This window comes from Armigeres subalbatus, chromosome 1 (genome assembly GCF_024139115.2).
Source record: "Armigeres subalbatus isolate Guangzhou_Male chromosome 1, GZ_Asu_2, whole genome shotgun sequence".
Classification (NCBI taxonomy): Eukaryota; Metazoa; Arthropoda; class Insecta; order Diptera; family Culicidae; genus Armigeres; species Armigeres subalbatus.
The window spans coordinates 17193059-17206666 of record NC_085139.1 but is presented as its reverse complement, the minus strand read 5'-3'; the positions used below and the strand labels follow the sequence as shown (position 1 = coordinate 17206666).

General features: G+C 44.1%; 1 protein-coding gene across 1 annotated transcript; it reads left to right on the top strand.

Moving 5' to 3' along the window:
- Positions 1-19: 19 nt before the first annotated feature.
- On the top strand, positions 20-13551 carry LOC134205983 (carotenoid isomerooxygenase-like). The gene is given in 5 exon segments (XM_062681677.1): positions 20-39; positions 9145-9848; positions 9851-9993; positions 9995-10043; positions 13064-13551. Coding segments are annotated over 5 exon segments (1212 nt in total). The 3' UTR covers positions 13360-13551.
- The last annotated feature ends 57 nt before the right edge of the window (positions 13552-13608 follow it).

Sequence of the window (13608 nt, the reverse complement as noted above, 5' to 3'; positions counted from 1 at the left end):
AATCACGCACGCTGCCTCGATGGGAGAGGCAGAGATTAGGTAAGCGCTGTGAGTACATAGAAAATACGTTCAGCTGACAGCAGTGATTTGCCTTATTGATGTTGAATCGTTCTTGGTCTCTAAAAACTAGGTATGTCAAATAATGGATGAACTTTTTGATTTGTAGGTTATTAATCTTAAGTTAACCCTCTATAACCGCTATTTTTGTTTGCGCTCAAAATCACAATTTTGCTTTCTAAAATTGATCTGAACACGTTTTGGGGCAATGAAAAAAATTAAATCGCGATTTCATCACTTTCACATTTAGATTTTTTTAAATTTTGTTTTTTGAGTTTTTCATCTAAAAAAATAATTTCTTGAATCTATTCATCTTTTTCGATTTTCAACATTTTTAGAGTTCAAAAATTCTCATTCAAAGTCGATTTATTGCAATTTTTTTAATTTTCACGGCTATTTTTCATTTTCCTTATATAGTTGGACAAGTATTTTAGAGGTTAGTTGTGAATAATGAATAAGGTTAGTTGTGGAAAAAGTTTCTATTATATTATTGATCGACATCAATCTAAAGGGGGACCGGGACGTTAGGCATAAGTACTTTAGGCATAATGCACGTTAGGCATAATAGACGTTAGGCATAATGGACGTTTGGCATAATTCTGCCTTCTTTATATCATGGGTTGTTCTTTGGGTCATTTTATGCCTAACGTACTTATGCTTCACGGGGTATACCCGTCTAAAGGCGGTCTTGGGAGGTAAAGGTTAATTAAACCCAATAAGTAAATTGAAGCAAATCAGGAAATACGGAGGTCCATCGAAAACACGGCAAATGCTAGGTAAAGCGTACCATTGGTACTTCGCGTACCTGAAAGAATAAAATAGATCCCATCTCACGATCCTTGGTCGCTTACGCAGCAACTCCTATCCTTACCTCCTCGTGGAGCCGGCCGGACTACGACTAACTGATTGGATAGAGGGGGGGGTTGCTCTTCTCCGGAAGTGCAAATCTGATCGAGCGTCTGTTAGGAGCGTTCCCCATGTTAGGGTCGGCTGATCATCGTCCGAGTGCCAGCTAGGTACGCTAATCAAAATTGTGCACCGTGTGCAGGTTCTTCAACTTTAGCATAATCAACGTCCACAGCCCACCGGCTGACGAACGAACACGGCCTACGACTAATTGATTTCGTCGCTTCACAAATCGGCCACGTTCTGATTGATGGACGGCACTTCTCCGACATTATCGACGTAAGGACTTTTTGTGGCGCTAGTTGCGCCCAAAACTATCCGTCATCAACAATGGTCGGTAACGCCGGCCGCCGCGACACGACGTAGAGCGACTGGTGCGACACGATATCGCAACTGCATACGCGCAGCTTCTCGAGGCAACTTTGTCGGAAGAGAGTGCGCTCGACGGGGCCCCTCCTGAGGACTGCTGGAGTACAGTTAAATGTGGGACGAAGTCAACGGAACGATTAGTTTGTCAAAGAGTGCAGACAGATTATGGAGGACGCAGCGCTCGCGGTCACGCTGCAGTAAGAAGCCCGGCACAACGTGGAACGTTATAGACGGAAGCGGAGACAGCAGACCCGCCTTTTTCATGAGAAGAAACGCCGCCTGGAAGAAGTGGAGTGCGAGCTGTGCCGTTCTCAAGAAACACGCAAGTTCCATCAGAAGCTCAACGCATCCCGCAAGAGTTTCGTGCCGCGATCAGAGATGTGCAGGGATAAGGATGGCATCATCTTGACGGATGAACGTGTGATGATCGAAAGGTGGAAGCAGCACTGCGAGGAACACTTAAATGGCGCTGAGAAAACAGGAAGTGAAAGTCAAGTCAAGACCAATAAAGCAGCTCAGTGGCGTAGCCAGAAAATTGGTCTGGGGGGGGTTTTCCGAACATTTTTTTTTTCGGGAAAAAAAATTTCTTCTAAAAATATTGTCTCTGGGGGGGTTTTATGCCCAAAACCACCCCCGTGGCTACGCCACTGAAGCAGCTGGTAAGGATGGTATCGAAGCTCATCAAGATGGGCCCGAAAAAGCTAGCCACTTGCAGAGTGACTTGACAAGCGTGGGGCGCAATGAAGGATGGAGCTATGCGGCGTCCAACCGTGTATTGTGGCGTCAAATTGTTGATTCAGTGTTATCTGTTTAGATGTAAGCTAAATAAATGAAAATGAATGCCCATACAAGTCCCTAGGGCTCTTGCGTATTATATGCAAACCGATTTAGATTTATGCAGATATTCTAGGTTTTCCAAATTGTTCTGGAATTCATGTCAACTAGTCTACAAGTTCAAATGCCTCTGGTATTCAACCGAAAGCTTCCCAGCTTAACAAACAGTGTTGGAACAAGTAAAGTTAAGCATTATGATTGTCCGAATATTTACATTTCGTGCTCCATACACATCGACACAGTATGCCAAAAATGTACGGCGACATTGTGACACAATTTTTCTTCATCCGCATACTGTTTCTTGCTGCATAAGAGTCTCGTGGCGTTCGTACACACAGCATTTGCATGAACTTTCATTTTCCAGCTCGTGTGTAGCGCCGATTTCGATTTAAAACCAGGCGTAGTTGACCGGCTAAACCAATTGATCTGCCAGAAAGATTTGGAGAACCTAGAACATCTGCATCAATCTATGTTTAACTGCAGATAATACGCAAGGGCTTCAGGGACTTGTATGTATTGTATATGATGGATTGGTTTTGGTTTGATACCAGGCGGATTTTACCTGGTAGACTGATTGATCTGGACTCCAGAACAGAACATCTGCATCAAACTAATTTGAGCTGCACTGCAAAATTTTCTGCATTTTAAATGACAGCATCCGTACTCCAGCCAACAAATATAACAAACTAGCAAACTACAGGAAACTATATGAGGTGGATAATACAACCGTGAAAGAATTGTGAAAGTCTTAGAAGACGACCGGAAACCTGCTGTTTGAAATCATGATTCTAATGATTTCTTGATCGTTGTTCTCGACACGTTAACCAAAAACAGGTACTTCCCAACATGCAACTAGGTTCGGGTGTCCCATAACGTAAGTTCCATACAAATGCTTGCATACTTGTTCATTTATTTAATAAAACGGATGTGATGAAGTTGTGCATGAAAAGTTTAGTCACAAGATGAATCGTCGCACAAATGTACCATGCGTCTCCATATGCTTTTATGCTTACATGCTGCTAATCGTGGGGCCCTTCTCAGCCGTGCATAAAGATGCGCGACTACAAAGCAAGAACATACCGAGGGTGGGTGGGTTTGATTCCCGGTCCGGTTTAGGAAGTTTTCGGTTTGGAAGGAGGGGGAATGGTAGTCCGAAGCACCTTCTTTCCCCGCAAAAATATCCACAAGGCCACATGAAGATCACCTAACCAAGAACCAGAAAACCAAATCGACCACGTTCTAATCGACGGTAAATTCTTCTCCGACATCACGAACGTACGCACTTACCGCAGTGCGAATATTGAATCCGACCACTACCTCGTTGCAGTATGCCTGCGCTCGAAACTCTAGACGGTGTACAACACGCGTCGAAGTCGGACGCCGCGGCTTAACATTGGGCGGCTACAAGACGGTAGACTAGCCCAAGAATACGCGCAGCAGCTGGAAGTAGCACTCCCAACGGAAGAGCAGCTAGGCGCAGCGTCTCTTGAAGATGGCTGGAGAGATATTCGATTCGCCATTGGTGGCACCGCAACCGCTGCACTTAGCACGGTGCCCCCGGATCGGAGAAACGACTGGTATGACGGCGAATGTAAGCAGTTAGTGGAAGAGAAGAATGCAGCATGGACGAGATTGCTGTAACACCGCACGAGGCACGATATAAACGGGCTCGGAACAGGCAAAACTCGATTTTCTGGAGGAAAAAGCGCCAGCAGGAAGATCGAGACCGTGAAGAGACGGAGGAACTGTACCGCGCTAATAACGCACGAAAGTTCTATGAGAAGTTGAACCGTTCACGTAAGGGCCACGTGCCACAGCCCGATATGTGTAAGGACACGGGAGCCTTCTTACGGACGAGCGTGAGGTGATCCAAAGGTGGCGGCAGCACTACGAAGAGCACCTGAATGGCGATATGGCAGACAACGGTGGCGGTATGGTAATGAACCTAGGAGCACGCGCGCAGGACATGCGACTTCCGGCTCCGAATCTCCAGGAAATCCAGGAGGAGATCGGCCGGCTGAAAAACAACAAAGCCCCTGGAGTTGACCAATTACCAGGAGAGCTGTTTAAACACGGTGGTGAAGCACTGGCTAGAGCGCTGCATTGGGTGATTACCAAGGTTTGGGAGGATGAGGTTCTGCCGCACGAGTGGATGGAAGGTGTCGTGTGTCCCATCTACAAAAAGGGCGATAAGCTGGATTGTAGCAACTACCGCGCAATCACATTGCTGAACGCCGCCTACAAGGTACTCTCCCAAATTTTATGCCGTCGACTAACACCAATTGCAAGAGAGTTCGTGGGGCAGTACCAGGCGGGATTTATGGGTGAACGCTCTACCACAGACCAGGTGTTCGCCATACGTCAGGTATTGCAGAAATGCCGCGAATACAACGTGCCACCACATCATCTATTTATCGACTTCAAAGCCGCATATGATACAATCGATCGGAACCAGCTATGGCAGCTAATGCACGAAAACGGATTTCCGGATAAACTGATACGGTTGATCAAGGCGACGATGGAACGGGTGATGTGCGTAGTTCGAGTTTCAGGGGCATTCTCGAGTCCCTTCAAAACGCAGAGAGGGTTACGGCAAGGTGATGGTCTTTCGTGTCTGCTATTCAACATTGCTTTAGAAGGAGTAATACGAAGGGCAGGAAATGCCACGAGTGGTACGATTTTCACGAAGTCCGTCCAGTTATTTGGTTTCGCCGACGACATAGATATCATGGCACGTAACTTTGAGAGGATGGAGGAAGCCTACATCAGACTGAAAAGCGAAGCTAAACGGATTGGACTAGTCATCAACACGTCGAAGACGAAGTAAATGATAGGAAGAGGCTCAAGAGAGGTCAATGTAAGCCACCCACCACGAGTTTCTATCGGTGGTAACGAAATCGAGGTGGTTGAAGAAGAATTCGTGTACTTGGGCTCACTGGTGAACGCCGATAACGATACCAGCAGGGAAATTCGGAGACGCATAGTGGCAGGAAATCGTACGTACTTTGGACTCCGCGAAACGCTCCGATCGCATAGAGCTTGCCGCCGTACCAAACTGACTATCTACAAAACGCTTATAAGACCGGTAGTTCTCTACGGACACGAGACCTGGACGATGCTCGTGGAGGACCAACGCGCACTGGGACTTTTCGAAAGTAAAGTGCGGCGTACCATCTATGGTGGGATGCAGATGGCGGACGGTACGTGGAGGAGGCGAATGAACCACGAGTTGCATCAGCTGTTGGGAGAACCATCCATCGTTCACACCGCGAAAATCGAAAGACTGCGGTGGGCCGAGCACGTAGCCAGAATGTCAGACAGTAATCCGGTGAAAATGGTTCTCGACAACGATCCGACGGGAACAAGAAGGCGAGGTGCACAGCGGGCAAGGTGGATCGATCAGGTGGAGGACGACTTGCGGACCCTCCGCAGACTGCGTGGTTGGCGAAGTGCAGCCATGAACCGAGCTGAATGGAGAAGTCTTTTATGTGCAGCACAGGCCACTCCGGCCTTAGTCTGATGATAAATAAATAAACCAAAGCCACTTGGGATTTGCCATTTTGCATAAGTCTACAAAGATTAATCGTTGCTGTTCTTTATGCTGAAGATTGATTTGAGCTATCTTAACCGAAACCATTGCGAATTAAGATCATGCACTCCACAACTTCAGCATTAATATGAACAGCAACGATGAAACCAAATTGGTATCTTATCAAGAAAGTCAAAGACGAAACACAGAGTGCAATGTGTATAACGCATAAAGCAAATCTATATAGGAGACAGTTTGTTGAAAAACTAAATAAAAGCATGCTCAAAATCCCACCCTTATTTAACCTCAAGTTGAGATTGAATAAGAGTAGCCGATTATTCCGGAGAAGCAAAAAGTCAACTATGCCATAGCTCCGGTTAGCGCAGTAAGGGCTAGATACTGTGAAGGGTGCCCTGGTGATTAACAGGCTCCGTTAGCGGTTATTTTTTTTTAGACCCCCCCCCTAACCATTCATTCGTAGGCACGGTAAGCATAAAGCCGCATCACACCAATCATTTGGGGTCACCTGTATGGTGGACTTCTACCACCGGAACAGGCAATCCGTATCGTTATTCTTAGCCAGATAACTGGCTGCCGACACCACACAGCTATCTTGGCTGTTCGGGGAGAGAAGTTGACATTGACTCTACGTCAACTCTCAATGTGGCCGAAGAGCCTGAAGAACCTAATTGATGCAAGAAAAAAAAATGTGAAAATCGCGTGCCTACGCAAAACTGTCGGCATTGGCGAGGTGCCAAAAACTGTTGACGACTGTTTCTTCTGTGTTCGAAGTCTCTGACAACGCCCAAATATCCATCATCAAGCCGAATCACCAGCGTCCGTGACTTCGTTTATTTGTTTGCAATGAAAAGTAGCCTTAGAACATTTTATGATAATGTTTCTCTATATGAGCTGTACCACTCGATTGGCGGAAGATGAATGGTCTTCTCAAGTCAGTGTCATTTACACAGTACCACACTTGCCTGCCAGGGGGCAGCAGGGACCATGTCCAAGAGCTTGACGACCCCTCCCCAGCTGTCTGTGAGTCAGGGGGTTCTGCCTAGGAGGTGGTGGGGTTAACAGGGGGCGCTGTTAATTCCCTCCCAAAAACCACATATCCGCAAGCAAACCTTATCAAGCGACCGTGTGCCGCTTAAAGCATACAAGCCCCTAACCCCGAATCCCAAGGTGTCAGGCGACCTGTGGAGCCTGTGGAGGTTCCACAGAGTGAGGGCTGCTTCGGCGGCAAACGGGTGGCAGTGGGTGGTACCCACACACCCCCAAGTGGTGCACATGTGGTGCAAGCGAATGGGAGTTGGGGGTATTACTCGTAATACCCCCACAGAGTGAGGGACCGAGTGTATGGGTGAGCACACAAGTAAGTCTCGCATGGTACGCATGGTCGGTAGTGTTAGAATGACTGAAGTCTGTTGAGGCCTGGCAGGAGTGTCGGGGGCAGATACCTCTGCGGCACCTAAGAATTAGGGGACACGAAAGTCTCGCTGCGTCTGGCAGGAGTGTCGGGGGGTTGATGCTTCTGCGGCACCTCAGAAATCGGAGACATGTAAGGTAAGTGGTGCCACCCCGTTGCAGGATGGGGAGACCACCACACTGGCTGAGGACTATCTGGGCTTCGAAATGTCAATAGGTGGGTGCTACCTGCAAAGTACCCGTCCTTCAGACCTATTGGCCGTATCAAAGCCCGGGTAGGGGAGTGTTAGGCACGCGTGACGTGCCGGGTGTTCCACGCCCAAACGATGCACAGGAGGTGCACAGAGTGGATAAAAATGGGAGATGGGGGTATTACAACCCCCACTGAGTGAGTGACTGAATGTCAAAGAGAGTGGTGAACAAGTGGTGCAAGCGATTGGGACTGAATGTAGGAGCGAGCACACGAGTCAGACTCGCATGGTACGTATGGTCAGAGTGGCTGCTTAGGCAGTAGTGTGATCCGGCTGTCAGGTACGGATTGAGTGAAGACTCGCTAGGACTGGCAGGAGTTTCGGGGGATGATACCTCTGAAATAGGAGACATGAAAGGGTCTGCCTCGTAGCTGAGGTAGGAGCGGCATAGGAGCCACCAACCTAGGGTCGCCTCCGGCTTGGTAGACAAGTGGTGCCATTCTGTTGCAGGACGGGGTGAGCACCATACTGAATGAGGACTGTCTAAGGACTGTATCGAAAATAAGTTATCCACTTTTAAAGTTTTACTATTCAAAAGTTCATGGAGGTACTGGTTTGTTTTATCCGGCTTTCGATGTATCCATATGTTAGGTTTCAAATCTTATTTTTTTTGTTTGTTAAAAAACTATTATTTCCGATGTATTGCGAATTGAAAATGATATTGAAATTCGAGTATAATGACTCCGTAAGAAGGGCATCGAAATGGATAATTTGATCAAGCATTTCGCTATCCACCCCGCAAAGTTAAACATTCAAGGTCAACAAGCTTGGGGAATATTACACGTTCGCTAACCTGCAGGAAAAAGGAAGAAAACTAAAATCAAGGGACCGGAATATGGACCCAGAAAGTAATCATGTTATAAAACGAGGCAATTTTATGCCAATTTGTGACCAGGAAGAGAAATGCTCGAATAAATATTGGAATAGTGCAATATTTATTCGGTATTATATTTTTTCATAAAACTTAACAAACAGAATTAACAGATATTGGTAGACAATTCTTTATAAATTTTTAAAATGCATCCGATTTTATTCGAATACAATGAAGTGGATAACTTATTTTCGATACAGTCCTTATGTTGTGTGATGGCGGCATGGGGTACCCCTGCAGGATACCTGGTCTTCTCCTTGCAGTCATTCAAGCGGCATAGGCAGGTGAGTGTTGGGGCACATGTGGTGCCAGTATGTCTTAATGCAAATGTGTTGCATGGGGAGTGTCGAAGAGTTGAGGCGCATACGTGTACTTGTGTACGTCATGGAGGGGGCGCAATGCCCAAGAGTCATCCCCCGAAGTATTGCTTAATTGCGGGCCGGGGGAATGACTGGAGAGGAAGGAGTTGGTTTTAGTGGGTCGGGAGTGGTGATCCCATCCCCACACTACCTGGGTTCGCCTCCCCAGGTGTCTGTTTGCAGATTTCCATCACCTTCGTTAAAAAAAAAAAAAAAAACACTTGCCTGCCAGGAAGCTCTGTTTGGATCTTTAGAGGCATTACTCTTAATGCTTTAATAAGCCCGCCCTCATCCAATTAGTCTGGCATCGGTTACTAATGCTACGAGTTCTTCATAATTTATAGTTCTTCATAAATGCCAGTAAATTTTTAAAAATGTGACAGCATCAACCAACATTATTCTACATTAATAAAACTTCCTTAGTTTTGTATGGAATTTCTTGACGTATCGCGAATACACAGCCTGGAGCACAGTATTCTCTCATTTAATTTAAATATATACCCGGTTCACCTGATAATTTATATTCTATTTCGCCAGGATTGCCGCCATCTTCCGCAAACCAGGAGAGAACAACTCGGACAACGCGATGATTTCCATCTACCCGTTCGGTGACGAGTACTTCGCCTTCACCGAGAGCCCCATAATTCACAAGATCGACCCGCAGACGTTGGGAACCGAATCGAAGCTGAACGTTTCCGACTACGTGGGAATAGTCAACCACACATCCCACCCCCATGTCATGTCCGACGGTACCGTTTACAATCTGGGCTGTTCGGTAACCAAAACAGGACCAGCTTATACAATCATCTGTTTCCCGCATGGCGAGAACATGTTCGAAAATGCCCGCATCGTGGCGTCTATACCGGCCCGTTGGAAGTTTCACCCCGGGTATATGCACACGTTTGGAATCACGGAGAATTTCTTCATCGTGGTCGAGCAGCCTTTGAGTGTTTCCGTGCCGTCGATGCTGGTAAGCCAAATTAAGAACGAACCGATGGCTTCATCGTTGAAATGGTTCGAAAATCAACAGACCTACATCTATTTGTTGGATCGCGATAGCGGAGAACTGAAACACACATACCATGCCGAGTCATTCTTCTACCTCCACATCATCAATCAGTACGAAAAGGGTGGCCACGTGGTTTTGGATATATGCTGCTACAAGGACCCTGCCATGCTCAACGGTATGTATATTGACACAATGAAAAACATGCAGCAGAACCCGTATTATGCAAAGATGTTCAGGGTCGACCCTTGCGATTCGTACTGCCACTGAACTACAAACAAGATTTGAAAAGCTCTACGACGAGTATTTTTTCCGCAGCTCGACCATGGGCCTGCTTGATCAAGAAACTCAGCATAACCGACTTCAGTGAAAAGAAGCAACAGCGAAGAAAACTGTAGAGATCTCACCCTGAAGAATCTAATCACTAAGGGTATGCGATAAGACACTTTTTCCTAACGAAACGAAACGAAACGAAATTTAAAATGTGTATGTTGGTTCGAAACGAAACGAAACGAAATACAAATTATTTCCGCAACTTCGAAACGATACGAAATCAAGGTCCATTCAATTCGAAATTTTACGAAACGAAATTTTAATTTTTTTTCGCGGAATTTTTATTGAATTGATTTTAAAGTTTACAACATTGGTTCACACGCAATCGAGATGTATACCTCCAAAATTGAAAATTTTGTATGAAAAACTGCAAGTGGCTAAGCAGTCTGAGATAAATCGCCGCTTCTTCGTTTACAATTGGCGAAAAGGCAATACCCCAGCATTAGTGCAGTTCCTAATTTCTTTTTTTTTATCATATTTAGGATGTGATTCCTTCTTTAGAAGTAGACATTTTCCCTAGACTTGTAGATATAATGTCTTCAATGAAAGCAAAAACCTATCTAGGATCACTTAAAGTGATATTATCCAATTGTAGATATGATTGAAATGAAGTCTGCGTCTGGAATGGGACAAAGAAATATGATATCCATTCGTAAACAGTTTGTTTGGTTTTAGACAAATATGAATGTAATTTTTTTGATAAATAGTATCCATCTTTCTGAAAATTGTCTAATATGTTAAATAGTCCCTTTTATGAACACAGCAAGAAATTTTGAAACTTCAACGACGTGTAAATTTGCAGCTTACCGCATCAAACGAATTAACATTCGATATTCAATTAAATTTGACTGAATTTTACAAGCAAGCACAGTTTAAATTTATTTCGATTTAAAAGAATAGTGAGATCGATTGAATGTTACGTTTATTTGCATGCTCCAAATATGTGCATGAAAATACATTTAAAATCACAAAATAGTTTTATCTGTAAAAACTAATTACAGTATACCCCCGCTGATCCGACAAATATATGGCCGGACCACAGATAACAGAAATTGAGGCTGGCATCCGATACGTGTGTAAACACCCGCAACCGTTAATTCAACCGTGATTTCGCAAGCCTTTCCAAATTCAATATCATAAGTTACAGAAGGATTGTTATTCAAATGCAGAGAAGTTTGTTGCATACATAATTTAACATGGACAATGATTTTTTGGAAGTATTCCAAAATTAAAATAATTACCTAAATGTAACACCGAACCAATTTACCCCATATTTATCAGCTAAATTCGAGAAAACTTGGTCGTGATATGAAAGGCACTATGACCCTTGCTCAGATGCTTGGGATTCAACAAAAATGTTGTGCGTGGCCTGAAAACTGGAAAAATCGAGTATGGAGTCGCAGTATGTCAGTCGCAAGAATCGTAAAATAGATTAATTTTCTATGTGGTTGGTGATACTAGTGAAATTTACGTGAATTTTACTATTCATTGTAATTTCCAAATTCTTAATATGTATGTGCAAAATGATTAATATTCTCGGCAGGCCTTTGCGCTTTAGTACACTCCTTTAAGGTTCACTAATTGTCCAGTCAACATAGCGTGCATGCTCTCTGCAGTACCCTGCATCGAAGGGGATCATGAATACATTTGTTTAAACTCGGTTTTTATTCCACGATGCTCCACGATGCTTTTCGTTCAAGTGAGTTGAATGGAGGTGTTTAGACGTTCAATTCGAGTTCAATTCCAACGTCTTGTCCAACCCAATTGCCTTGCATTATACGGCAGTAATAGAATTTTTAAATTTTCAGTAAAATTAGATTTTTCGTATGACCGAAAAATTACCGTGTGAGAAAATAATTCATTAGGGCAATCATAATGCTTTACATGCAAATGGATTAAGCTGAAAAACAAAAGACTTAAGAACATTCAATATTATTTCCTAAAAAAATCGCTACGAACTGCTCGGTTAATTTTATTAGCTCAGCAGTAATATTCACACAGAAATGCCACCGGCGCGTATACACGGCCGTGCGCGCGGCTGCGTATTTATCAGCGCTCACTGCAGTGCGTTTTAGGGCCCTTTTTCCACACTGCACTGTTCTGCTGTTGATTGTGCGCTCGGTTCATTTTGTTCGATCTTCTTTTATCACACACTTCTCCAAAGCTGTGGTGAATTCAAACGTAAGAGGCGCGCTCCCGTTCAAATGCAACTGTGCGTGTGAGTGTATTAAAATTTCTTTTCACCACACTGAGGAGATGGACATCTCTGCATCTCAGTGAGCGCCACAGGAAAGGAATCTTTGGTTTGTTGAAAAGGTAATTCATGTGAAGCCTTGGTAAGCGACTAAATATTTATAGTAAACGAAGTTATTATGAAAACTCGAAGAAGAAAACCGTGTTTCAAATCAATCTAACTTCGTTTATTCAATGTGCTTCCTTTAATAATAATGTTTTCATTGGGGCCTACCAAACTGTTAAGTGGTGCTTAGTGAACCGCCTAAAGCTGGTTTGAGGCATAAGAGGTGAAGAAGTCGGCCGTTAATAAGAAAGAGGCGCTTTAAAAATAATTCACAAATTCCATAAGAATTCACGCCATGGCTTTGCCTCTTTGACAAAGTTGTACTGATCAGATTCGTATCTGATTACATTTATACTCTGAGCCTGACGTCTTAAATTTTGAGGTAAAATAGTTGAAGATATTTTTCGTTTTCTGTTTGACATTTCTAACAAAACACTGAAGACGTTTTATAGATAAAAACTAAATACGTATTTGTCGACTCAGAATGGGAGTATGCAGTAACCGTTAATATGAACATTTGAATAACATTAAGTTTTGAAAACAGCTTTATGATTTTGTTCAGCGGCGCAGCCAAAATTTTTGATAATACACTACCGTACGAGACAGTATGGTTTAAGTCTAAATTTGTTTCGAAATTCCGCGGAATTCCGTTAAGTTTCGTTAAAATCTTATTTTTCTAGCGAATTTTTGTGATTTTACGAAACGAAACGAAATCAAGAAATCAGATTTCGCCACGCTCAAATTTCGCTAAATTCCGCGGAATTTCGTTTCGAACCACTTGAAACGAAATTTTTCGAAATACCGTACATGCTTCGTAGATGCAAACAATCCTGGCACTCTGAGTAAAGTGGACGTAATAAACAAGTCTTGGCTTACGTGGTGTGAGGAAAATGTTTATCCGAGCGAACCCATCTTTGTGCCAAACTCCAACCCACAATCGGAGGACGATGGCGTGGTCCTGGCGGCAATGGTTTGGGGCCGCGAAGAGGAAAATCGAGTCGGATTGCTAATTTTGGACGCCAAAACATTCACCGAGATTGCACGAAGTGAGTTCACGACACCGGGACCGGTGCCCAAATGTCTGCACGGGTGGTTTCAATCGTCATCGAAATGAGCTGATTAACAACGCACTCATGGGTCAGATAGTGTGAACACGGCGAATAAACCAATCAATCGATTTTCCCTTTCAGCTCTGCGCTGCTATGTGTCTAGTGATTTGATGTTTATTGCAGACAAATGTGCTCAATTATGCATGCAGACATTATCATCTAGCATGATGAGTATATTTGAAATTGCTGTATCGATGTTAGCCGCAGTCACAAATAAAATTGATGTATTACATATATGCAATACTTATTCCCTG